Source organism: Rhagoletis zephyria, unplaced genomic scaffold (assembly GCF_001687245.7).
Source record: "Rhagoletis zephyria isolate East Lansing unplaced genomic scaffold, Rhagoletis_zephyria_1.1 Rzeph_scaffold_06162, whole genome shotgun sequence".
NCBI classification, from domain to species: domain Eukaryota; kingdom Metazoa; phylum Arthropoda; class Insecta; order Diptera; family Tephritidae; genus Rhagoletis; species Rhagoletis zephyria.
Genome location: NW_016163245.1, coordinates 9,711 through 37,640, shown reverse-complemented (window position 1 = coordinate 37,640; position 27,930 = coordinate 9,711). Strand labels below are relative to the sequence as shown.

At 36.3% G+C, this 27,930-nt stretch overlaps 2 protein-coding genes across 2 annotated transcripts; one reads left to right on the top strand and one right to left on the bottom strand.

The window, feature by feature from the left end:
* Nucleotides 1–1,922: 1,922 nt before the first annotated feature.
* Nucleotides 1,923–12,006, bottom strand: LOC108372916 (uncharacterized serine-rich protein C215.13-like; the record flags this gene model as incomplete). Its single annotated transcript, XM_017628726.1, has 3 exons — nucleotides 11,983–12,006; nucleotides 11,554–11,653; nucleotides 1,923–2,428 (listed from the first exon to the last, which is right to left on the bottom strand). Coding segments are annotated over exons 1-3 (630 nt in total), but the record flags the coding sequence as incomplete, so codon positions are not given.
* Nucleotides 12,007–12,281: 275 nt separating this feature from the next.
* On the top strand, nucleotides 12,282–26,635 carry LOC108372917 (uncharacterized). Its single transcript, XM_017628727.1, has 4 exons — nucleotides 12,282–12,649; nucleotides 20,393–20,526; nucleotides 26,256–26,309; nucleotides 26,400–26,635. Exons 1-4 carry the CDS (start codon nucleotides 12,532–12,534, stop codon nucleotides 26,556–26,558), a joined length of 465 nt encoding a protein of 154 aa, XP_017484216.1. The 5' UTR covers nucleotides 12,282–12,531; the 3' UTR covers nucleotides 26,559–26,635.
* Nucleotides 26,636–27,930: the final 1,295 nt, after the last annotated feature.

Below are 27,930 nucleotides of genomic sequence, written 5' to 3'. Positions count from 1 at the left end.
TGACATACATACTAGTTATGTTGAGACTCGGGAACTGTGGAGATCCGCAGCGCTTCTTTAACTTGAATCATTGATCTTTATAAATACCTCAATATTTCATTTCCATCAAGCCTTAACTGTAGTTTATGACTATTGGAAAAATTAGATTACAACTCGAAGAAGGAAATTGCTCAAGTTAAGTAAAAGCAAACGAAAAAATGCAGTCAGGCCCTTTGTGGAAATGGGCGGGAGCCTTTAACTAGCCGCAAGCAGCGAGCCATTTTCCCTTTCACATGGCTGACAACATCTTGGGGCCCCACGCTGGCCTGCATGCAGAAAAGTTGTCTGAAGTGTGAGGAAGCCTGCCATGAGGAGCGATGCCATATTCAGAAAGGAGTGCAAGCCTGTGTCGTTGGCCATTTCGTCAGTTTTCTGATCACTTCTAAGTAGTGAAATTACCGTACGGCGAAACTTCAAATTGATTGTCTGTGCTGCCATAGGCCTTCCCCTTCGTTCACAAAAACGTATGTGACTTCATGTCAAGTTCTCTGAGCCTGGGGAGATTGAGGAAGGCCTCAGGTATTACAATCCAAATTTTACACTTAGCCTCGACCAAACCGAGGAATCCTGTCGGTAAGCACTAAAGTTTCTCAATGCGGATTCGCTTGGTTCTCTCATAAATCAACTGCGGCTTAAATTAGGTAGACTTATGCGTTTTCCAATGCGATGTGAGAGGGATATCATTCAGCCCCTATATATGTAGTCAAGAAGAACATAATAATGAACGAGCTCGCAGGAGCATGGGGGTGAATTTACCCTCAGTCTGTCGGACGCCAACAGTACTGGCAATGTGTGCTCTTTCGATGGATGCGTTATCAGCCTTGGACTGATATTCGCGAATGCCGAAGATGAAGAACTGGAGTTAGCGCTGATGAAAAATATTCTGAAAAATTCTGTCCTAAAACTTATTCTTCAACACTTCAAGTCGGTATACATAAGTCGGTATACATGTGTTATAGAATATACATTTTTGTTGTTCTGTAACTCAGCTCTTACCATCATTTAGGTAAACTGTAGTTCAATAAGGCGAACGAACTAAGAATTAGAAGAGCTAACTTATAGAGCTGAACGAACTAAAAGTGAGGTAATCTTTAAAGTGAACTAAAAAATACAACTCTAGTTGCGATGCATTCGAGACTATCTACATATATGGCAAAAGCAAGCCGCGTGGGAGATTTCGATTTTTACTTAGGCAGAAGGCAAACTAACCAACTTTTATCAGGGAGGAACATCTTGATCTCGCCCTGATTTCTTATTAAAAACTAGAGGGTTCTCAACGCTCACGCGTTTTCGTATCGGAGATGCGGGTAACAGTAAGGCTGAACATTCTACTGAACCCCTTATGTCGCAGTTGCTTGGAAGAGGACGAAGTACAATCACCTCAACACTACCTTCTTAGGTGCCCAGCGTCGCGAGGCTAAGGTTGAAGTAATTTAGGTCTCACGTTCTAAATAGCCCTGAAGAGCTCTGGAGCATTGAGATCGGCCGTATTTTTAAATATATAATCGGCTCGGAGCGTTTTAACGTTAAAATTTAGGGGGCTGTTCTAAATTGTACTGCATAAAATCGGCAAACTCAGAATACCAACTAGATTCATCACGACGCAGTGCTATCGAAAATTTAATCCTTTATTATTATATTTGACTGCAGTCCCTATTCAAAGCAAACAATTATTCTGCGCAAATTTGTAATGACTATAATCACCTTGCCTGTAAATGAAGTCGTCAGCTTTATCACTCTTCCTCTTACCGAATATATTAGCAATTAAGAAGCACTATCAAATGTTGATGTACACCCCAAAACCATTCTATTTAACCAGCACTTACGTTATACATACATATATACATACATACTCAACTCGTACATAGCATTTTCCCACTCACCTTTGGTACTGCAGCAGTGCCGGCAGCCGATGTTGGTGGCAGTCCGCCACTTATCGACGTGTGAAATGCAGCAGCTGCCGTAGAAACGGCATTCAACGGTATACTGGTCATCGAAGTGGTAGCCGTCGAGTTCATTTTTGATTTACGGCCACTCTTGAAATAAAAGCGACGCAACGCAGTGGCCGAGGAAGATGACGAGGTGTTGAAGCCGTCATTGTCCGAGCTGCTAGAAGCACTGCCACCACTGCNGCTATTGTTGGTGTTGTTGGTGTTGTTTTTTCCAGTAGTTGTAGCAGCTGTTGTTGTTGTTGCTGCTGCTGCTGCTGCTGATGTTGCAGCACTTCTCGGCCGATGGCCCAAAGCGAGTGCCATCATAGCAGCCGAACGAGTGGAAGCGTAACAGCTGGAAGCGGTGCACGGTTTGGTGATGGAGGTAATGGTGGAACCACCTTGCGTTGTTTGCGTAACCGAAACGGTCATGGCTTGGAAGTTGTTAGCGGCAACGCCTGCAAGATAACGATGTAATTGGAAATGTAGTGAATTGGCTGAGGAAATTACTTAGTAGGCAAATCTGTGTGTGGATATGCAGCAAGTCCAAGTGCGTAATGCACTTATAACCGCTTGAATATATTGTGCAATTAGCTAGTTATTTTGGCTTTTGTGTACGAGCTTAGGTCAGCGTGTAATTTGGACAAAGTCCTTCAAAGGTTATAATTTTGGTAATTTGCATAGAAATAGCGCAAGCTCTGTTGATTCATGGCTCTTCAATAAGACAATGCGTATGTATGTTATTGCATATGCAAATGTGTATGGAAGTTATTTACTGGCGCCTGACCTAAGTAACAGCAAATTAGCTAACGTCCCTCAAATCGCCGACCACAAGTATGCCGGCGATCAATGTCAAGCTGTCATTGAAGTTGCTTAGCTGCCTTGGCATTAACCGCCTTTCACTTGCAAGATGTGTGCCATCATTCGGTATGCCGCATCACTGCGTAAATCACAGGTTGAGTAATTGCGGTAACACAAATATGCTTGTATGTGTGTGTGTTTATGGATTAACTGCACGCAGGTAATTGATGTTGTGTAATTGCAAGTACAAATCAACAGGGTGCTTCGAAAGCAAATATTCTATACAAAGTATTTGATTGCAATGTATTTCAACTTATTTACTTAAATTATTTCAAACTAGATAAAATTCGAACATCACAAAATGTGTAAAATGTGAAATCTTAGGGGTATCTCTTCATTCGACTTTTATTGACTTGTATTTCAGAAGGCTCAAATACTTAATTTTTTTTTAACAGGGTTGCGTCTAACGTCTCTTGAATGAATACCCCATTTATTTGAAATTATCTTTTAACTTAAAATTAACTGAGGTAATTAAAAAGCTTCAACGTCTGCTATGTGAGTGTCTGAGATGGGCGCCGCTCACACCGAAATCTGTTCTCTAAGCCAGGAGGTGGCCAAGTTCATATATTTTTGAGCGAAGTAAAATCGTCTAGGAAAAACAAATGTTCTTAAGGAAGCTTTTAAAGAGAATAAAAGTTTATCCAACCGCTGTATGTTTTCCAAAAATACAAGCCTTACATCAATGCAGTACAATTTGCGTAAGAGCTAAGTTCACCAAGAAAAGATGGATGGTGAGACCACAGATATATTACCCACATCACGATGTTAAAATTATGTTTGGCAATTTCTATGCTAGGCTGGAAAAATTAGACATATTTGACCCAACAGTATAACCTTGACGATTGCCTCCGAAAACGTGCGTTCGATACAAGGATAAATCTTCGATTAAGATAATCCCAACGAAAACCTGACGTCAAAAGACTGCAATCGCTATGTACTGCGAAGAAATGGTGAGGCTGTTTCTAAGTCTATTATTTATGTATGTACAGGCATCAAGACTTAGAAAAGAAGTCTGAAAGGGAGCAGGGTAATGGGCCCCAACTTCGGAGTCTTAACGGCCGACAATGCTTGAAACAATAGCCTATTGACCCTATTGTCATAGGGTGCAAACCCTGAATGCACTCCAAAATGAAATGCTGTTGGTCAAAAAAATCATCTTAAGTTTCTGTGTCCGTTGGAGTATAAGCAGATAACGTCCAGAAGTCTAGAAATGGAAAAAACAAACTCATCACTTTATTCTCATTAAATCAACGAGACTTGTTAGTAGCATCGATCTAGGTCTAATCAGACGCTCGTAAAGGAGTTGAAATAGCTCAAATCCTTGGCATCTCTAGACGTATCCATGAACCTCGAGTTGAATATTATCGAAAGAGTTGAGCCACACGGAAATACAATGCCGAACATGTATCAACCTGTACAAATCCAGCTCATGGAGTGAAGTTTGAGGTCGACTGTGGGAAATGTTTTTTTGGCAGAACTTGGCTGCGGATAACTACATGAAGTTCTTCGTAGGCGTGCAGCATGGAGCAATTCCTCGCTAAAACCCTGGTTATCTTAATATGGGTTCCATTGACGATTTAAGATATGAAGTCTATTTTTAAATTGATGGCAAGGTATAGGATAAAAAACCGGGAAGTTGGCAGTAGTGAAAATTACTTTCGTTGAACGCAAAGGGTTTCAGAAGAGGTCGAGATATGAAAATTTACGATATCACTATGGTTTCAAACTCCTACTCATCTTTAGAGTGGCTCCTACTATAGTCCTACGCCTAAGCTAGATAAGCTTGAGCCCATAAGTACTTTTAGAACCGCATCGATGCTTCATTATTCTCTTTTTGTTATCTCTAAATATGTGAAACCCTTTGGTAAGTGTTTTATACAACACGATGTGACGGTATGCTTTCTTTATCTTGAATTTCGAAAAAAAAACTTGAAAGAAATCCGCAAAGAATTCTAAAATTGACCATAAAAATTCCCGAATAGCTTTCATTTTTGAGGGTCGAAAAAAAAACTGTGAGAAATACCAGAAAATAATCGCTCTTTTGCTGAAAATAATAAAAGAATCATCACAATTTTTATCGTTAAAGTTATCATTCTCACTATTGTTATCGGTTTCTTTATCGTTATCGATATTTACATTGTTATCCACATTTCAAAAACGTTTACATCTTTGTGGTTATCGATTCGAATTGGGTTTCCCTTTCATAATTGTGGGAAAAAAATTTACCAAAAAATATTTCAAAAATGACTGTATACTTCCTCACCCAATTTAAGCCCCCTTTGAAAAAGTATTTTACATTTGTTGCTGTTTCTATTTAGTATAGCCATTTGCTACTTCATACACTTGATTTGTGGGCTGGTTGTTTCGACAACCAATCAGCTAACTTTATGGTCAATTAGTTTCCACCTGAAGTTCTCGTATGCACTTGGCAATTGAACTGGAGATAAACACACAAGGAGAACTGACTGCACACAAAGCACACACGTAATCACACCAAGCCACACAAGCCTCTGCACTTACCTAAAGATACAATGTGAAGCACTTCTCCAGCCAAAAGCAATAAGCCTCAATGTAAACAAAAGCAGTAGCCGTACACGCGTATATGTATGTTGAGATGCACAGCAGTCCCTAACCAAAATGAAAAAAGTGTAGCAACAGCATTCATTGCTCAATGCATCTCTACATAAACAGTGATACCTGTGTTTACTTTCCAATCTTTCTGTTGCATCTGTCAGTTGCATGAAAACAAACGCATTTTCACTTCGATGCGAATCGTAGGTGGATGATACACAGATAAATGGTAACTGTACGATTAAGAAATGTACGAAAATCGGATAGCTGTTTGGTGGGTTGAGCCAGGAGGCATTTTCAGGTGAACAGATTTTTGAAAGTGTTGTAAAGCCTTGTGTGCAATGTGGGAAATGCGTGCAATGTCTGGCGAATGTACTCGAATGTATGTATGTACATTAGGGTGGTCCAAAAATGCATGTGAAAAAGTACAGTCGGAATTTGTATGCTCTCACCCCCTACGACTGTTCTATATAAAAAAAAAAAAATATACCCATATTTTTTTATTTTGAAATCAAATAATGTTTATTGGTCGCTCAAAGCGCTCAAAATTTTCCACGTATTTTATATGGGTAGAAACAAATTTTCGTAGAACTTGAAAAATATTGATTTTCAAGTATTCCATACCATTTCTACGAAAAGTTGTTTTTCCCATATAAAATACGTGGAAAACTTTGAGCGCTTTTGAGCGACCTCTAAATAGTTTTTGATTTAAAAAAAAAGGGGTAAATTTTTTTCCGCATAGAATAATCCTTGGGGATGAGAGCATTAAAATTCCGACTTTACTTATTTTGGACCACCCCAATGTACATGCGTAGTATGTATTTATTAGTGCATCTTGTTTGGAAAATATAAATGTTATATCAATGCGTATTTTTCTTTTTTACACATAAATATGTACATATATATGTATCTACCTACAAGCAAAAGCCTTTGTTGGTATTCACGATTGCTTGTGAATTTTTAATTGCGGTCAATTATTCCATTACATTTCGAACCTTGTAGAAGTTGCTTCAGGGGGAAAATATAAGTTTTAATTGGTATTAGTTTCATGGAACCCAACAAATAACTATGTTGCGCAATTGACAAATTTTAATTAGTGTTGCCGAAAATTAAAATTTGCATGCATCTCTCCACTGCATAGAAGCTTTTAGATTCAGAAATAAACTAGAAAATATATTTAATTCACAAAAATGTTTTGCTTTTTGTGCAAAATATTTGCATATCCATAAGTAAAGTTAGTTTTAATATCTAAGAAGGCTTGTTAGATAACTTTTGAATATTTTCCAAGAAAACCAAGAATTAAGGTTTCCTATTAAATTGTGTCTCTTTGGTAAACAACTTGTATAAGTGGCCTATTTGAAGCGGGCAATCTCTGCTTGGAAGACACTGCAGTTATTCGCTAGCATTTATTTAAAATTGATAAAAAAAAATCCTAGCAGAACTGAATCCGTCTGCTTCGCCAGCGAACTTTCATCCAAACGTGATAAGATTCATCGGAGCTTGGGTGCCACAGTGAATTCAAATTTGCGATAGTATTTACTCGGAGTGCATAACGAATATTGTTCTGATTTGCCTTTAAAAGTTATTAATTAAAAAATTTTACTGTGGAAGCGGTTAACCTTTTTGTGGACACTAGGGTGATTGACTCGGTTTTTTCAAACTGAGTTTTAACCGGTTTTTTTTTAAATATTTGAAGGTGATTTTTTTGTAACCCTGAATTTTTGAGTAAACCGGATTTTTCCAATCGAATAAACCGAATTTTTACGTGGTTCATTTATATGAAAGAATACAAGAACTCTAAAATTCATTTTATAGAAAATGGTACTACAGAAAATTACGTAAAAATAAAAGAAAACCGAACGAAAATCTTGCATTGTGTTTTTGCTTTTTTTACATGTTGTCTTCATCCGACGGGTTTTGGGCCGTAGGGAGAGGGATATTAGAGCGGAGCTGATGTGGGTGAGCCTGTGAGCCTGTGGAGCTAGTGTCGTCGGGACATCTTACTTGAATTGGACTGAACAGTTTAACCTGCTAAAATATTCAGAACGGAGTTGTGTTAAAGAATCGCGAGCCTCAAGAAGCAACTTCAGCTGTTCGTCAGCGATAGATGGCGCTGTTCTCCGATGATGGAATTGACAGGCTGAGAGTTGAAGAATGTGTTGATTGCATCTCAATGAATGGCCTGTCCATGGTAGACTACAGATGGTGTATGGAATAAAAAAGAAATTAACTTTTCGGACCACCGCATGTTAAAATTCTTGCAACTTATCTGAGCTGTTAACTGCAGTTAAGCATTTGGTGACAATGGGGTATAAAGCTGCTTTACCTATTTTTGGCAGCCACATTTCAGTTTTAGCCAGGATTTCGGACTAACAGTATTTAAGTGTAACAGTATGGAAAATATCTAAAATAAAACCAGTTTATCCAGGTTTTCTTCATTTGAAAATGGGGGCCGTTTTTTTTTTTAGTTATCATTTTGCAGATAACACAAAAAACGGGTTTCGAGTAATGGAACACGCTAGAGGACACCATGGACTGGCCAGACCATTTCTGGCTTTGAGATCATTTGAAAAGTACCTGTAACCATTCGACCCCGGCGGCTGCCTAGCAGCTCTGGTGGCAATACGAGCTGTGAGAATAATCACTCAGTAAGCTTCTAGTACCTTTCGGCATGCCGAAAAGGGGTAGTAAAACGCTTACCTAGTGGTATCCAAGAGTCATGGTAAGATGGTTTAAAATTTTATTTTACTTTACTTCCGGCAGATTCAATAAAATAGCAACCTAGGGCGACCAAACATTTTCTATAAAATCAGTTAGCCAATTAGAAAGAAGAACTAAATTTTTTCGAACAAAATCATATGTGCGAAAGTGTGTTAATGTGGCTTATTGTCAGCATGAATTACAGATTTTACAAATTAAACAGATTTTATACCGGCAAATACATACGTATGTTTGTATGTATGTACATAAACAAACAACAAATAATATTCATAAAGATAACAATTGCGCACCAATACACATATGTAGGACACTAAATAAAATCACACAGCACATGAATTTCAAACAAATCGAAATCAATTGGTTTGTTTTCAAATTCACTCACCTATGCAATTTATTGGCTGCTAAGAGTTTTGTGTGAAAATATTTGGTGTTTATCAAGAGGACAGCAAAAATATAAATTTTATTCACTGTCTAAGAGTCGTTTGTTTGAGAATAGCTGTGCCATAGGGGTAGGTGGCTGATGTTGTGCTATTCGAGGCCAATTGCGCGGCAAGTCGAAGAAGAAAAATATTATTTTTTGAATATGTGCTCAAACACACAACGTGAAGGTACTATGAAATTCCCTCTTGCATTTGTTTTGGTCTGTCATTGAATAAGGCGCTGTATTAAATAGTACAACCAAATAAGGCAACCAACCACGGCCAAGCAAAACGCTTCCAGGCGCTATTAAGCATTCAAAGCCCAACTACATCTCCCAGAGATTCATTCATGGTTTCTTTCTTACGCTTCGCTATCAGCGCGCTCTGCTGAACACATTTGTGGCGCGCATTCCAAGTGTGTGTTTGCGGAATGTTATTTTCCGAAATTCGACAGCTTAGCAAAATCAACAAATAATGCTTGCATGCAGCTTTCCATTGGACGCGCACGTACACACGTCCACCTGCATGGCATGTTTACAGATTTACGAGTAAGAGGTGGGCGCGTTCATAAATATGAGGGATGTGAACTTGAGGCACAGCAAGTAAGCGGAAGAGGCGGTAAAGTACCTTGGCATAGACAGCAAGAACACAGCTCGCAAGATAGATAGATAGCGCCAAAAACGGGAGGTTGGCGGCAGCGACTGCCACTGCCGCTGCGCTGTACTCGCTGTGCCGGAAATGTTTTGCCGCTGCACGTACTCAACTGCCACCACCACACTAGTCTCTTACTTTTGAAATTATTTTTGCGCTCCGACCGCGTTGGGGGAAGGTCGCCCCTCCCACTGTTCTGTGTTTTGTTTTTTTTTTTTTGCTGGAGGCTGGTAAACAACTTTGCTTGGTATTTTTACTAAATTTTTTCTTAGAGTTTAGTGTGATCAAAAGATTTGCAGAGGTTTTTAGAATGAATTGAACGGTGTTTTATATGGGCATTTTTGACAACTTTAGTTCCACTTTTCTTGTGGAGAAAAGCTCAGTTTGAGCTGGATGTTTGACGTGCTATTTCGTGGGTTCTCCATTTGCATTTGCTTTTTAATGCAGAAATACACACTCAAACAACCAGAAATTAATTTTTTTTTTTTTACCTAAATTGCCTATTTATGATTTTTGGTTGCTGTGCTATTTGTGTATACAAATATTTACATTTATATATAACTTTGCATGTAAGCGATGACATGAATATAGGCGTATTTTCCCATTTTAGAGAGATCACTGTTCCAGTTAATGATCAACACCTGCCTTCGACGTCATCATTTCGGCAGTAGAACTCTTAATTACATACAAATCATAGTGTTTATATGAAAACAGAGACAGATGTGATTGTACTTTTTATATTCAAAATTTCCTCATGAGTGCATCATTGGCTACGTCATTCGCAGACACAACGGACAACATTTAAAGTTTACCCAAAATATATTTTTTCAATTTGCTGGGGGGCAATCAATTATACTCATAGTACTTTGTATTTAACTTTAAATTCGTCAGCACATAATTTTACTAGGTCATTTACTAGGAAGTGAGTTTATGCTATACAATTTTCTCTTTATTTAGGTAGTCAACTCACATCACAGTGCAACAAATTTCAAAAAGTTGGAGGTGATGTCAGACCAACTGTAATCGATTAAGCTATTCAAATTATGAAAAATTACCAAAGGATCTGAGAATTTTGGTTACATTTCTTGTATATACCAATGACAATGAATAACTTTTCTTCATTTTTCAAATTTCAAATCACCTCAGAACCAGTGGTCCAAAACTGGAATTTACTGTTTAAAATAGTCCAGAGATTTAATTTTTCACCCGATTTGATTAATTTGCTCTTAAATGAAAACTTATAAAATTTGGAAGAGAAATATTGAGCCCGATTTTTAATTGGTATTGGTCTAAAAAGAAAGAAAAAAAATTACAACAATTCTTAAAATTTCACCAAGATTTTCTAACTTCCATTTTTAAAACATTTCTGCGTATGCGGTTTATAACACATGAAATTTTAGTATTTATAACAAAGTGCAAGTTTGAATACACTTGAAAATCGCGAAACCGAAAAAGACTATCAGCACACAAAAATTAAAAAAAAAAAACAAAATTTTTAAAGTCTTCAAATTTGCACCTTACTATACTTAATTTACGTGTGTTATAAAACTGTATGCTCAGAAATGTTTTACAAATTCATACCGAAACTTCAGAAAATTTTATGAAAATTTGAATAATTTTTTTCAATTTTTTCTTTGTTTTAAAACTCTTATTAAAGCTGTTTTAGCTATATAATGGACAATATTTTAATCAAACACCAACAAATAAGTTATAATATGAAAAACATATTTATATAAAAAAAAACAAATATTATCATTTTAACATTGCTGCTATTTTGTTCTATAAAACTAGAAAGTTGCAAATTAGTATGCTAATTTATTGTATTTTCTTGAATTTTACACAAAGTTTAGAAATTTTATTTCTGTGTTTTTTGTTGTAGTATGAACTATATTTTTCTAAACAATTAGCATAAGGAAATTACAATAAAAAACTTTTCGTAAGTTCTCTGCGCCAATACTTTTGTTCGGTTCGTCACTGTGAGTAGCAGCAAACAAAAACCTGAATTATTCGGATTGATCAGGTCATCATTATTTAGTTTTCTAGTTAATCAAATTAATTAGAATCTGATTAATCAAAAAGTAATAAATCGGGAAATTGATCATTTTAATTAATCGCGAACGATTTTCTTATATCAATAAATTAATTCGGCTACTATTAATTAGCACGTTCAATTAATTAATTAATCGCACACACATAATATGCCCATATTTTCTGGATTGTTGGACTGTTTCCAAATGCGGACATTGTTTTTAGTCTGGAGATAATAATGACATAGTTTTATTTCTTCAAAAATGGAAAGATTTTCTAGTCTGTAAGGTATTGTTGAAAGCGAACAAAAATATGAAAGAAATGTGACTCACCTTTACCTCGACTCTTGGGCGTTGAAGGTGGGGCGGGTGTTATCGGCGGGGTTTTGCAATCATCACGAAATATCGGCGAACCGGGAACATAGCGATCATTCTGAAATTTAAAGAATAGTTGTAAATTATAAGGATTGATGTTAAGCATAAAATAAATTATAGGAGTAAATTTTAAATAAGTCTTTTCTTAAACCTGCATGATTTTCCTAAACCAAATTTTGCTTTCCATCTTACGCATTTCCTCACTTTCATTCCATCTTAATTACCTTTTAATTGTACATAAATACTTATAAATAAATACATATACATGTACATGTCACCTTATCAAACAAATGTTAACCTTGTGATAAGGTATTTTATCTCACTTCGATTGACTTTCGCAAAGGCCTACAAAACTTTGCAAACAGTCAGTGCAACATCGTCGCTTACTCTTTGTGCAATTATCTGGCACATGTTGTCATGTTGTTTACCTACACGACTGTCTGTCTGTTTGTACATGATAGGTGATAAAATCACCGTAATAAAAAAACAACACGACTTCAATTATACGCACGCCCTCTTCTCAGCCCTCTTAAAACAACCAACGTATATGTACATACATACGTATGAGTGTATAACTTCCAGCAACCCAGAGAAACTATCAACGCCTATGGGCTCAGCGGCAGCACTTCACGATGCTACGATGCTTCGTTCGATGTTGTTGACAGTCAATTTTAGTGTCAGTGACAGTATAGAAACAACGCTCAAAGCGCACAAGCAGTCAGCAGTCGTAACATACAAAAACAAAGACAAATACGAAAGCGAGTACAATTTGTAAATGTGAAATTGCCAGGAGGGGCTGGTAAAACCAACAACAACATTTCCAACAGGAAGCATAGCAGAACGTGGCATAAGTCCCATAACCAAACTTTGAAAATCAAATTTCGCTGCTGGTGAGAAAAAAGTAGGGGGTGTGTCACGAGTAGATCGTGTAGCTTGATGGAACGGCTGTCAAAACAAAAGACAACTGCCAAAATGTATTGCAGACCCAGCAGTTGCAATATAATCACTGTATTTTTGCTGATTAACATGCTGTTAGCGTTGCAGAGGACACGTGGTGAGTGTGGCTAATGAGCGTTGGGGTGGGTGGGGAGTATTAACGTTTCTGACATTTACTGAAAATATGTAGCCCGGTGCGTAATGACGATTTTCTTTAAATACTCGTAGTCGAAATAACTTACTCATTTGGTGAATTTTAAAGTCTTAAATGGAAAAACCTCCTTTTTCTCTTCTAACTTCATCAAGGAGATTAACCCCTCTATTCTAAGGGTACATTCACACATAAAGCGGAGCAGATCCGAGCGAAGCCGTTCCGAGTGGAGTGAAGCTTGAAAATTGCTGTAGCTAGGTAAAAGTGTTTATACTAGGGCTCGTAAAATTATCCGACTATTCGACTAATCGGTTAACCGATTATTCGATTCGTAACCGTTCGCATGCTTATTAGTCGGTTAATTGTATTCGAATAGTCGCCCGCCTTCGATTATTCGAATAGTTGCTTTGCTTCGACTACTCGAGCATTGTAGCAAATCGAATTTCAGCAACCGAACTTTCATTGAAATTTCTTTGACAAATGAAAAAAAATTTATTTAAATATATACATGCACACATATGTATGTATATTCAGATTCAAAAAATGAGCGGACGCAAAAGGAGCTGGGTTTGGGATTTTTTGGAAAAATAGAGGACGAAAAGGAAGTAACATGTTCCATATGTGGCGCAGTTTTGTGCTACACCTCCTCCACATCCTCACTGAACAACCATTTAACAAAAATCCATAACAAAAATCGCGAAAATGAGAGGTAGGTATTGCTTTAGCCATTGTCTCTAAAATATTTCGCAATAACATTTCAATAATTAGCGCACACTCTTGCAAAAAAAGTTTGCCTTAATTTTGCACATGCCATCTTATATATGTACTACGAATGTAACAAGACTTTTCATATATGTATATGTATCTGTAAATGCAAAAAAAAACTCGAACTTAAAATATTCGATTAACCGAAAATGAACGGTTAACCGAATAATCTAAAGTGAACGGTTATCCGAATAGCCGACAGCTTTTGACTACTCGAATATTGCTAACCGATTAACAGTAGTCGACTTCAGTCAGATTCGAATAATTCGGTTAATCGATTAACCGAATTGCGCGAGCTCTAGTTTATACAGCAAGCTTTTTCAGAAGCGTTTTGGAGCTGAGAGCAGAGCAGTATTTGATTCTGAATTTTCTATTTAATTTTTTAGCTTCATGACGCTGCTGCGAAAAAGATATCAAACTATTCAAATAAAAACAAATTTTTCAACTAATCTTCTAAATAAAATTTAGCAATTATTTTTGCAGCTTTTCATTTACGTTAAGTTTTGTGGTATATTTGCAGCCAAGTCCATGAGAAAAGCTCCGCTCCGCCTCGTTCAGTGTGAACACCTGGATGCATGCTTCGCTCCGGCGTTCTTCGCTCGGCAGCGCTCGGCTTTTTGTGTGAACACACCCTTACAGAGTCACAGAACGTAGCTCATAAATGTGCCACAAAAATTCGATTTCAAGTGCAGGAAAAATACACAAAAACTTAAAAATTTGTGTTGTAGCGGTATATTTGAACCAGAAGTAGACTTTGAGGAGCAATATAAATCACAGCAGTGATAAGCCGAGGTTTGTGACTTTTGTTTGAATATGGCTGCAAATGTTGTATATGCAACGCGATATGGGGAATTCCAATACTTTCATCGGTAGTGACTTCAATTTGCTAGCAGGCCGATTTCAGCGCAATCCACGTTAAAGGGAGTGATTTTACAGCTAGCTAGAGTTGATTATGCTTTAAGTACCATCTAGAAGGATCAAAGCCTAGGCCTTATCTAAATCAACAGTCGACCAGAACATGTTTTTTGATTTTTTTTGTATTTCATTCTTCCGCATTTATTGATATATCAAAGGCTCTGGTGTCCATACCTAAACACATCGTGGCAATACATATCTTATAAGAACACTTTAGGTAAATTGCAAAGTCAGGATTAACATCAGTGATGTCAAGTATAGCTCAACCAGCCGCCGACGTAAAACCGTACGGCACGCACGGCTGGCACGAAGTATCTTATGGGATGCTCGTGTTAACGAGAATTCACCAACGCATGATGGTGACGTTTCCGTTGCTTCTCTCTCTCTATCAAAAACAATTACATATGTTGATACGGACGGTAGGTACGGAAGGCCGCCCCGTCGGTGGCTGGTTGAGCTGTAAGGCCCAAATAGGCTGTAACATTACAAAGTAGTTTTTGTGAAAATTACAAAAAAAAAATAAAATTGTTAAAACTAATTTATTTTCTGCTAAAATTAATAATACTCTCAGTAAGACTTCACATTAGTGTTCCGAATCATAGATGGATTTTCCCTTCCTCCCACTTACAGCTAGTAGTTTATAGCCCTACAAATTAACGATGCCATTGGCCCTCCATAATTCTAAGAAATGCTTTTGTAATCGCAAGCACTTTGCTGTTTGCCTTTTACACCTTGTTTTATTTAGATAACTTTAACATTTCTCTAAATACCTACCTTTATAATATTCTTTTGGAAAATATGTATTCCTCTCCGATTTCTTGTGCCCTGCCAATTCCCATGAATTCTCTGTTGGATGCCAAATTAGTTGGCAGCCAACGATGTAAAAGTATAATTTTGTTGCGTTATTTGCGTGAAAAATTAACAAATTTCATAAAAGTTTTGCTACCTCTTCGATTTCAGCTAATTTTCGCTGATTTATTTTGGAGTGAATGAGTGTGTTTTTCATGCGTAGCACACGCGTCACTCTTGACACTCGTTTTACCAGAACGAAAAGTAGAATAGATTCAAATGAAATATCATTGGGTATGATATTGCACATAAAAAGCATGAGAATTCTCTAACCACTTTGTAAGAAGAAAATATTTTGGCAAACATACTTAACCACAAGTCAGCAGATTTTCACGCGAATTACTGAATATCGAAAATGATTTCGTAGTATTATCTTCATTTGGATCACAAATACATATGTATATGTATGTACTTATAGTCAATAAATCAAAATAAGCAAACAGAGTGATGTTGGCAAAAGTTCTAAGTTAAAACTGAATACCGTGAATTTGCTGTTGTGTTTATGGGGAATTGCAGGCATAAAGGACAATGAAGCCCATACACTCTTTACCCGGCGACAACTGCTTAATAGTGCCCTGCCTTGTCAGTGCACTGGCCCTGCAGTCTTCTGCAATATCGCTATGCCCTGAAACGCATGTGAACTTGATAAGAAAGTATTCTGACACGCTCAAGAGGAATGTCAGACACTCAAGCTATTACATATGTTAGCACCGAATCCACAGCTCTTTTCATGTCGACCACCACCGCTTCAAAGGTATATCAGTGATTTCGATGCCCAGATTTGGGGCTGTTCGTATATGTAACTTTGATTTAATTCGAGTGGTGAAAGACCCGGTTGGACCCAGAATTTTGGTATGCAGTGGTTAGCTAAAGCGGGGATGACCTCAAAGATTTTTAAAATTTCGAAGTGCCCATAGTTAGAAGTCATCGTCCAGCCGGTTACTTTGTCCACTTTGTCGACGGGCATAATGTTTAGAAACGCACTAAGCTGTCGAGTATATCGGAGAGAAATAAATAGATTGAAAATGATTAAAAACACCCACCCACGTTTTTTGTACGCTCACATACTTCTCCTGATCAGATACTCATACTTCTCCTGATCAGAATGCATAAGTAGAATGTCGCCCAATGAAGGTAAATAGTTGAATGTTTAGAATTTTATATTTCTTTGCGAAATGATTGCACTCCATTTTAAAAGTGTAGAATCCGATAAAAATAGCAAACATGTAGGTAACGGTTAATTTTTATATCGATTTCTAAAACAATATCTACAGTCGATAGAAAGAATGATGGTAATATTGACATGCATAGCAATCACAACTAATATGAATACATATGGCGCAATTACATATGTGTATGAGTAAGAAAATATCAACAATCGAAGGGTTCATAATAGATTTGTTCGTCGAGCAAAAAAATGTGTACGGATTTGTACGAATTATCATAATTTTTGCCCAAATCGCGTTCGTGCAGACCAAAAAATTATCCATCACTAAAAAACTGAGAGCGCAAAGTGACAGTTCTCCTGAGAGAAGTTGCAAATTCTTTACGCTAGACGAAAAGAACAATTTTAGCCAGCAAGAATTTGCAATCACGAAAAACACATGATTGTGGCACATGGTTGCATTTTTGTCTACGATAATTTGAATAAATAAATTCGTTAAGTTTGAAAATTTATAAACACGAGCGATTTTTTTTTATAAAACAATGGAGTAAATACTTTTTGATATAATTTATTTACTTAATTCCAATGATTTTAACGTAACTCGACTGGAAAAAAATTCTATTCGCAATCGGAATGCAATTGCAACCAGAGTCGATTAAAGAAATCCGACAGCTAGTACGATAAAGAAATTGCAATGTATGTTAAAGAAAGTCAGCACAACAAGAAATATACATGCATATCCTGTTTTTGTCCATCTGTAAGAATTTTAAAAATTCTATAAAAATTTATTATGTTTGAAATGCAACCGTGGACACCAGCTGGCAGGGAAACTTGCCAATTCCCGCAAATTTGCGTTCGTGCAGAAATTTGTTGTTTCTCAACATGAGAGAGAATTTGAGAGAATTTTTTCTTACTCTCTGATATTTTGAGTGTTGGATAATTCTTGCTGGATTTTCGACGAACAAACCTAATAAAGTATTAAAATCATCGTTGGTGATACGCAAAATGATCTACGTAAATTACTACCTTTTAATTTAGATGGTCTGTTACCTGCATTGAAGCAATCTACAAATCGTAACACTCTCATAAACTAATGACAAAAGATTCTCCCTTTGACTGTTGAAGAAGAAAAGCAGTACAGTAGTTTTATGCAGTATTGTTGCAGACGATACGCAAGCGTGAAATGGCCCTTCATAGATATGTAAAGCTAAAAATAGAAATTTTCACACTTTCGTGAAGTCATTTCGCAGCAAAAGCGGCCAAATCAGATGAATAGCGGCGTAATGTATTTTAAGCGCAAATCGAAGAAACGCACAAACGAGCATATTTATAGCAGAATTAAAAAAATATATATATATATGTATGTATATAAAATCGTGCACCACAGCCTGTCCATATGGTGTGCATAAACATACAAGTACACTACACAGACATGTATAAACACCGAGCAAATATAGAGAAAACAAAAACACCAACAATCAGCTAATTCACTTTGGAGTGTTTTTGAAGAAAAGAAATCAACGACTAATGAACGCATTCAATATATGTATGTATGTATGTATGAATGTATAGAGTGAACATTAGATCGTATCACCGGTATCACAAAAATAAGTTCGATTCAATTTTGAAGACTTACTGCAGGAGTTTCTCGGGAATCAACACACGGGTCTGCCTAAGGTCCCTTGCTCTGCAACCTTATGTACGATCGTGTTTTAAAACTAAATTAACCGAATAAGTCACTGCACGCTGGTGCACTAAACTATTAGTGCTTTGTTCTTAAGTAAAATATATAAAAAACGATTTTTTAAACCTATTTTTCATAACTTTTTGTTGTTGTTTTTTTTTTTTTTAATTTTGTGGTTAAGGCTTAGAATCCAGCTCTCAAGAAACATCATTGTTTCTGTCGCTTGAAAAAGCACTTTGATTTTGCTGTAAATTTTCTTGAAGAAATAAATATGCCAGCATTTTTCTGTTGAGAGCCGCAAACTGATTTAAGAAATTTTGATAAAAGAAAAGGAATTTCTTTTTCATTTCTTCTGCGTTATCTTATAGGAATTTTTCGGTTTTCTTGAGAGCTGGAAACAGCCCTTAACCTGCTGAAACAGCTAGTCATTCTGAAATGTTGGAAATTTTGATTGCAAATAAGAAAAAATTTATGCAATTTCCAGTTGGACGAATGGACGACCTAAAGTTAGAACAACCCCGTTCTCCTCCTCCATTTTAGAATGGATAGACGGGTGTTCTAGGACACCCTGTATATATACATACAAACATACGTAAATGTGTGTGAAGGTGGGCGCGGCTGCATTAGTTCAATTTATGCAAAAAAAAAATATATATATATAAAATTGGAACCAGTGTGCACTGGGCTTGTATGATGGGCTTGAAACTGGCCGCATATAAAAGCGAGGTCCATAGAAAAAGTACGAGAAAAGGCAGAGAAAGAGTTCTCATTAATATCAATTACGTCAATTACCATAAACAGCTGAAACGGCCACGAAATCTTATGGTGCATTTTCAACAGTTATGGCCAACAAAAGATGTATGCGCTCCAGCCGGCAACAATTTATCTTCAAGTTCCATACATAGTGGTACGATCTAATGCGGTACATACAAATTTGCCCTCTCATTGCTTTGTTTTTGTCATTGAGGTAGTCTTCGCCGCTAGTATTTATTGCTTTAATTTAACGAATAGGTTTAGTACCTTCGTCGTGTTTTTTTTTTTTGTTTATTTATTTCTGCTCTGCTCTGCTCAATTTAGTATTCATATTGTTTGTTGTTTTTCTACGCGCTGATGTTTCAATTCAATTCAAATGAAAAACACTAAAAACCACTCCAATGAAATGAAGCGAAAATGTGTTGAGACGCGCGCCACAATAAGACAAATCAATTATTTTGTTAATAATTATACAAATTAGATTAGATTATAACTTGAGCAATATTACACAAATATCGCACATGATCTTCAAAAGTGACATAGCTCATAATTTGACATTTTTGAAATTATGCACCAAAAGTGTACACAGATGTTTTATTTACCGTTCAGCAAAAGCTGGAGCAAATTTTTATTATAATTTGCTGAAAAAACCCAAGGTAAAGTCTTCCTTGCCCATATGATTAGCATGCGCTAAGAAATAGTTTTTCGCATTTTCTGACGAACATGTAATTTGGAGTTGTGTCATCTTTGAAGATCGTGTGCGATATTATCTTTACACCCTATTCCTTTTTCTTCTAAATCCCGCTACATATGCACTTTGTATGTATGTAAGCATGTAATCTTATTGCCTTGCCGTGACGTTGGCGCTCAACCATTCTTGGCAAGCTTTATCCTTCTCTCTGTACAGCTGCATTTGTGGTGGCAGCGTTCATTCATTTGGCCTCAACGGTCACTTTGGTGCTGCTTGCCAACTGCTTTGTTTGTTTGGCTGTTTCGCTTACGCATTGACGTCATTGTTATTACACCATCAGCGGCTAACGAGGCCGCGCGCAACTTGGCAAATGTTTCATGTCGATTTTTCGGTTGGCAGTTGTACGGCGCTTTTTGTGGTTATTCTTGTTGATTCTTTTTTTTTTTACGTGATGTAGTTGTTGCACTCGCCATGGCTGCCAAGAATCACGTAGATTACCACTTTCTATAAAAAAAATAAAAATAAAAATAATAAAAATAAATTAACGCAAAATTTTTCGTCTCTCTTGATATACCCCAATATGTCTATTTTTGTGTGCACAAATTTAATTTAAATTTTATTTTGAGTTATTTTGTAGTTAATTTAGAATTATTTAAAATTTAAGCCACTTCGATTGTTCTCTTTTATTTAGTTTTATTTTATAGATGCAACATACAATTAATATAAATACACACATACATATGTTTGTGTCTGTAAACGGCGACTAAGAGAAAAGTTATTGTTAAATAATTTCAAAAGTAAAATTATTTATGTACTTATTATTTATGTTTTGTTTTGATCAACATTCAACACATGTGTACATATCTATTTATTTATTTTTTCTCGTAGTTTCTGGCCTACGCTGCTACACCTGCAGTTACTTGGAATCGGATTTGGATAACACTTGCCTTATGGATGCCAATTCTACGCGAGTCACTAATTGTTCGAAGAAGTATTGCACTATTATGCGTCAAGAATCTGTGGTTAGTACCTATAAAAAACATAAACAAAATTGTCTTTTTGTGGAGCAATCTTAAAAGAAATTACTAGAGTTGAAAAGAGATGTTATTCTATTTTCAATATTTTCAAATCGGTTCTTTGAGAAATTTATTTTGTGGAAAGATTTCGAAAAATGCACTTTTGGTTACTCTTCGGGCCGGCCTTATCGGCCATTTTTTTCATGGGTATATATTTGCATTCGATCCTTGGCTACAAATTTTCATTTAAAAAACCGTCCTACTTCTTCTCTCTTCTCCTGCTGTTTAAAGTCAAAGTGTGAGATGCTTCAAAAGGGATTTCAAGCTCAAAAGTTCAACATCTGGTTATAAAGACAGTCGATGCTGAAATAATTAAAAATCTGTAGCTCTGACCTTTAATTAGGTAAGCTTTACGCAACGATCGAATGCTATTTTTCAAAAGTCTGTTGGAAAAAACAGCTTTAAGCCACCTCTCAATTCTTTAGCTCAAATTAAGAAAATTTCAGCTAAGTTAATAGCCATATCACTGCGTGGTTGATGGTAACAAGGTCGTCAACGAACTGGCTTCAGTAGGCTTATCATCGGTATTTGTAGGGCCGGAACCGTTCATGCTCCTCGAGGCTCATAATCAAAGCGCGTATGAAATCGAAGCGTAGAGAAAACTGAGGAGAGGTAGGGTTGGCTTTAGACAGGCTAAAGTTTTGGAATATCCTAGTGATAATGGCATGTATTGGATTGGCCTATTCCATAGAGGCGGATTGCCGGCGTTGTCTTGAAGAGTGTGACTTTTCTGCATTGGCCAGACTTAGACTGCAATACTTCAGATGAGGGCCCAGGTTCAGAGAAAACTAGTTTTATCGTAAGCACGCTTATATCCATGTTTTTTATTAAATTTGAAAGAACTTTCAAAAGAGCTTTGTAGAAAATACCAAAACAATAATACAGGCAGATTCTGCAATTCACTTCCGCATGAAATTCAAAAAAAAAAACTCACCTTTAATCTGACATTCGGGGTTCCTAGTTTCACTTCACGAGTTTTTTACTTTCTACTTTATTTCGGATTCCAGACCTGAATATAAAACTCAGAAAGTGAAACACAAACCCCCGAAATTACGGATTCAAACTGAGTTTTGTTGAAATTCACTCGGAAGTGAATTGTAGAATATAGCTGATAGTTTTTTTTTTTTTAGCCAGGTTTGAGTGAAATATCTGAGCGATTTTAAAATTTTAACTCAAACCAGACTCCTCTTCGCCGAAGTTTTTTCACTTTGCATAATAGTTTCTTTGTGGACGCCCTTGCTTTCGTCGAGGAAGTTATCAGTTCGTCGGAATAGTTTTTTTTTTTTTATGTATGTTACCGCATAACTTTGGACCTCGTTGGCGTTTAGTTGGCGCAAAGAGCGTAGTCTCTCTTCTTTTGGGTCGCGAGACCAAATTTCCTAATACATCTACTATGTAGTACAATTCGTCTTTGCAGATTGAAGCAACGTGTTTTTTTTTTTGTCCTACATTTAATTATGCCAACAGTTTTACCAATCTGGATATTGCCAATTAGATTTCCATTTTCATTTCCATAGGAAACAATTCTAATCTGGAACCCTTCTAGTAGCTCTATATTTGCATAGAGAAATTTGTCGAAAAAAAGCAATAAAAATAACGATTTAAGAATAATAAAGAGCAGCGTTACTTAAACATCCGGCCGAACAATAGAATTAGTGAAAACAATGTTAATTCAGTTTGTAAATATACAAGTTTTTAAAACATAGAAATACATACTACATACATATTTACACATGCAAATGTGTATGCAACTCCGGCAATTCACTTAAATGTTTGTCTTTGCCAGCAAATTGAGCGGAAGCCGCTACGATGTTACACTAAACTTTTTTCCACGACAAAAGCAGGAAATGAGTGTAAAAGCAAAACGCAACAAAATTTTTATGAAAGCAAAAAAAAGGGACAAAAATTACGAAAGCCACGCGCGCTGCAATTTAAAAAGCGTACAGGAAATGAGAGTTGCGTGGATGAAAGAAAAACGTTGAAACATCAAAAATCACTCTACAACAACTTTACCACCTGCATGCATAGAGCTGGGGCTGCCGTCGACAGCATAAGCGAAAAAATGTACTTCTAGCTAGCAATTATACTTGCCACTCACGCCATGCCGAGGCAAACTGCAGCTACTCATGCATTTATTAGCCAGCAATACATCAACACACCCTACTCAGCAGATATTGGGGCACTCATAATAGCCCGGTAGTTAGCGAATATTTGCTTAGTAAAAATTTTCCAAATGGGAAAACATCAAGCAAACTTTTTCAGCATTTGCATGCGCAACGGAGTATATGAAGTGGTAAAAGTTGGTGGCATATGTGGTGGCAGCTTGACATGTGACGCGTGCGTTTTTGCGGCAGCAACGGGCATGATGTTCTGGAAGGAGTGATTGGACTTTACAAAATATTGCGTGATAAACTTGGAAGCCTATTTAGTTTTTTTTTTTAGCGAAAACCTTCAAGCAGCCAAGCTTAACTACTCTGGTTAATACCAAATCCAATTTACCAGCATTTTTAAGTTATCCAACCCAGTGGCCTGATTTAAGCAAATAAGCTGGCCAATAAGTTGCACAGATTTGTACAATTCTTATTTAATACTTTAATAAATAGCGTTTCTTAGATAAATACTCGTTTTGTATGCACGCACATCAGGGTGGTCCGAAAATACACAGGAAAATCAACTATTTGAATGCAGATGCACTCCAAAATTATAGAAAATTGGGAAAAAAGGAACCAGTACTTTTTTTATTTTGAAATTAGCTAATATTTAATGGAGTTAAAAATTTGACGTTTTCCATGTATTTTTCATGAGGAAAATACATTTCTTTGTTGAATTATAAAATCGTTAAAAGTTTACGTTTTTTTCATTAAAATCAGATAACTTTTGCTATTACCACACCCTAGTACAGTGGGCGTGGCAGTTTGTTAATCTATGTGATTTTCAACTCTACTTCATTTCGTAGTAAAAATACCACAGATAACAAATTACAGTATGCTCGGAGCACAATTGGTACTTTTTGCCATATTTTATTAGGGGCGCTTCCAATTCTAAAAAAAAAAAAATTTTCTCTACCCTAATGTACATACTTATGTACTTATGGACATTAGAAACCTTTCAAATGTCTATATGAATGTGTGCGCGTATAAAATATATGCAAAGCTTGTTTGCCTTGATTTGTCGTCAACTTCGGATAATCTTTGCCACACTCCAGCCAGCAAAGCTGATAAAGCTTTATAAGCGCATATTAAAATTGAATTAACTTTTTGTAATGGTGCAACGAAGGATGTGTGGTTGTGGAAATGCGTGGGAAAGATAAAGCAAGAAATTGGAGGGAAGCAATGGGCAAACCAATGCAGAAGATTAAACATCATCCGCCCTTTTAGTGAAATTTTATTTTGACTTTCAATATCCTGTCACTGAAAATGCACTTTGAAAAAAATATTTCAACCGTGATATTGAAATTTATACCACTGCATATTTGCTTTTTTTAAAGAAAAATTTTAAAATAAACCAAGTCTAAGGGGTAGTAGTTATAGCTGCTTTTCGAAGATCACCACATTTCCTGATCAGACTTTTTCTCTAGACTTCAGTAAAATCTTACCCGCATCATAGACACGCAAAATCATCATCACTGAGCAAGCGCAAAGGTCCGGTGGTAGTGACATACAAAGATGGTATTGTTTCAAGATCACAATTTCTCGATAACTATTCAGCGCTGCTGATTCCGGCAAATGCCGTTGTTGTGTGAAACCAGTATAAATCTGATTAGAAAATATTCTGACGAAATTGAGAAAGAGGTTAGTACTCCTAGTGAACTATGCGAAATTATTGTCAACTTCTTCTTTAAAGCAGGCACTTCTGCTTAAAAAACACTACTGCAGTCTGGAAGCTTTAACTCTACTTTAATGGCAGAAGACCCATACACCAACCCCTCCTCCAAGCTTCCACACATTTGCAGAAGAGTTCATTTCTCCATCGTAGGGTAAATGTCTGAGAATAAGCTTACTGAAGCCATTTCAAAGATTCTTTGGTCCGAGTAATCATGGTAGTCATAAGGGCAAGTAATTAATTTAAGCATTTTATCCCATATCTTATTAGGGGCTCGCTTACAAAAAATATAAGACAACTTATAACTTCCACACCTAATGTGTTTTCTACGATAGGTTCTTATTTATATAGGAACATGCCCAAGAAATTTACCACCATGATAGCCACCCATTAAGTCCCGAAATTTGAGTTACCTTGGGCCAAATCATTTGAGGTATCCAAAATCGCCCTTAAATATGAGTGTATGTCGAGAGATGGGAAAAACTTTTACGGCACCATACTGTCTTCGGAAATCTTGGAAACATGGATTTGAGTTAGCCTAAAGCGAAAAGTTAATATTTCAAGCACTCATTATCGGCAAAAATAGGAAAACAAAAACCTCACAAATATATTTATAAGTTATATACTTAGGTACATAAGCCCTTATTTTTGAAAATCAGAAATTTGGGGGTGTTACGTGTATTGGAAAAAATAGTTCCTTAAAAATTTTTTATCAAGTCCGACCCGTGCCACAAACATGCCGAAGTTGAGATAGAGAAATATTACTTTTTGTCAATGCTGCCTTTGGCTATACTCCTTATTACACGTTTTTGGCACTGGTTAATCTGAGTCAATTGAGTCAATATTACATAAATATTTTCTCCTTATATGCAACCATTTCAGGGGATAGCACCTAAAAAAAATTTGATAACAAGTGCTATAGTATATTCATAGCATTCTATAAAATTCCAAATATCGCGTAGACAAAACAGACATTAACATAAAAAAAAAATGCTCTCAATCATTAAGAGGAGTAAGAATATTAACATCCACTGATCTAAAGAAAACATGCCATAAACTATCTAAGACAATAAGCGATAAGCGCATTACATCTTTATTAAGTACTTTAAAATCAACACACCACACACATTCACACATACGACACACATTTGCACCAGTTTACGCAGATAACAAACTTTTAACTGCAATCAAGACATCTAAGCTGTGCTATTCTCAGTGTAAACGCGGTTGTGGTTCGAAGTTTATTTTAACATAACATATACACACAGATATAGACACACATATCTACACTACACTTGCATGCATACATACATACACATGTACATCCAAAAATAAATATATATATATATATGTATACATACACATCCGTACATACACAGGAATAGTGCCTACACTGTAAGCATGGTATTATTAGCGGCTTTACATAAATATATTTTGTTATTTTATTTGTTTGCTTTCGTACGGTCACTGCGCTTTCCAGCTTTATTTTGCTAATTAATGCATTGGCTTATGCGCTCAGCAAAACCGCAGGTATAATAAAGCGTCAGCATGAAATCCGCATAGGTGGTTGCCAGTTGGTCAACTTTAGTGGACATTCCTAATGAGATTGCAGCAGCAAATAAGCAACAACAAATTAAAAACAAATGAAAACCACGAAAATTACGTGTGTCCGTTATTTCCGTATAATACGCTGCTAGGAAATTAGTTATTAAATTGAAGTTGTTGAAGTGCATATAGGGTATAGGGCAAGTGATTAAATTATTTGCTTTCAATAAATTTAGTTATTTATTTCAAATAAATACATTTTCCAAGTTTTTAATGTAATTGTTTTCTCGCTTTTGTTTCTTACCCAGAGTCCCGCTGGAAAAGTGATTTCCTTTATACGCGATTGCTTGGATAAACCTTTGGTGAGTATGTACAAGTTTTAATAAATATGTTGAGGTAATTTTTGTTCGATTACTTTGAGTAATAAACTATATTTTTTTTTTAATTTTTAGTACTTGAATGCCATTAAAAGCGATTCGACTTTCAAAAGCTTCTATCGCAGCTGTACTACAGATCTTTGCAATGACTCAGACGGCATAACAACAGCAACAAATGTCGATCCGAATTTCGGTGCTTCGCAGAATATGATTATTAAAGGCAAACGTCATTAGTACTTATCTATAGTTATATACGAGTTTTGAAATGTTTAATAAAATAAACAAAATTGCATCAAAGGATAGGCTTTTGGGGTTTTACGGATACTTATACCAGTATATATGCAAAAAGGAGTATACATCATTCCATAAAGAAACCTTACATATTTTAACAGACTTTGTCTCAAACTGAGAAAAAGTTATTACTAAAACTGCCACTGATGATATCGTTGATTTCGTTTCAATGGTACATTTCCCTGCCAATAATAATACTTTTTTGTTACTTACATTTTGGCTAAGTTTTTGGCCGAGCTTCTCCTCCTATTTGTGGTGTAGTACGTCTTAAAGTTGTTACAGCCATGAAGGGACCTACGGTTTTACGCGGCCCCCGAACGGAAAATGGATTTTATGAGAAGCTTTTTCATGGCAGAAATATACTGAAAGGTTTGCCATTGCCTGCCGAGAGGCGACCACTGTTAGAAAAAACTTTTTCAGATTTAGATATTACCCGCACCAGGAAACTAACCCAGGTCCCATTAACAAATATTTAACACTTTTGACTTGACTTAATACTAAATACTTGCTTTTTGTTCAGTGTAAAAATAGGACTTTTCGGGACTATTTCGAGTTTTTGGGACTTCTTCTGGATATTCGGGATAATTTCAGAATTTTCGCTACTATTCGGGATTTTCGAGATTTCCGGAACTATTTCGGGATTTTCAATATCTTCAGAATTTGCGGGCCTATATCGAAAGTTTCGGGGCTATTTAGGGATTTTCGGGACTCTCGGAAATATTTTGCGTTTTTGGGATAATTTTTCGATTTTCGGGAATATTTCGTGACTCTCAGGCATATTTCAGGATTTTCGTGACTATTTAGGGATTCCCGGAATTAAATCGACATTTTCGAGCATATTTTGAAATTTTCGGTGCTACTTCGTGTTCGAGATTTTCCGCACATCTGGACCATATCATAATTTTCGGGACCATTTCGGGATTTTCTGAAATAAAATGAATCTCTGATTTGTTTCCCCGAGCTGAGATGAGGTGAGGCAATTTAAGGTGATGTGAAGTGATTTTAGGTGAGGTGAGTTGAGGTAAGTGGAAGGTAACGTGTTAATAGCTTAACTTAGGGTATACACCGGAAAATACTGTCATGACAATATCAATACATGCACACTTTTTCACTAATATATGCATACTTTTCCATTGCAACAATTTTGACAACTAATACGTATATCTTCATTGTCTTGACAGCATTGTCCAATGTAAACGCGCCGCTAGTTTTTCCTAAGTCGTAAAATATTTAGCCCTCTATACTAATACCTTGGTAATTTGGTGTAAGTGGTCTAAAGTAACTGGGAGGCTTTAGATCAAAGTATTTAGCGTCT

Excerpts from the sequence above, each read along its gene's own strand:
- LOC108372917 (XM_017628727.1), top strand. The coding sequence starts at position 12,532 with ATGGAACGGCTGTCAAAACAAAAGACAACTGCCAAAATGTATTGCAGA. Across the intron at positions 12,650-20,392 it reads AGCGTTGCAGAGGACACGTG|TTTCTGGCCTACGCTGCTAC; the intron begins GTGAGTGTGGCT and ends TTTTTCTCGTAG. Across the intron at positions 20,527-26,255 it reads TTATGCGTCAAGAATCTGTG|AGTCCCGCTGGAAAAGTGAT; the intron begins GTTAGTACCTAT and ends TTTCTTACCCAG.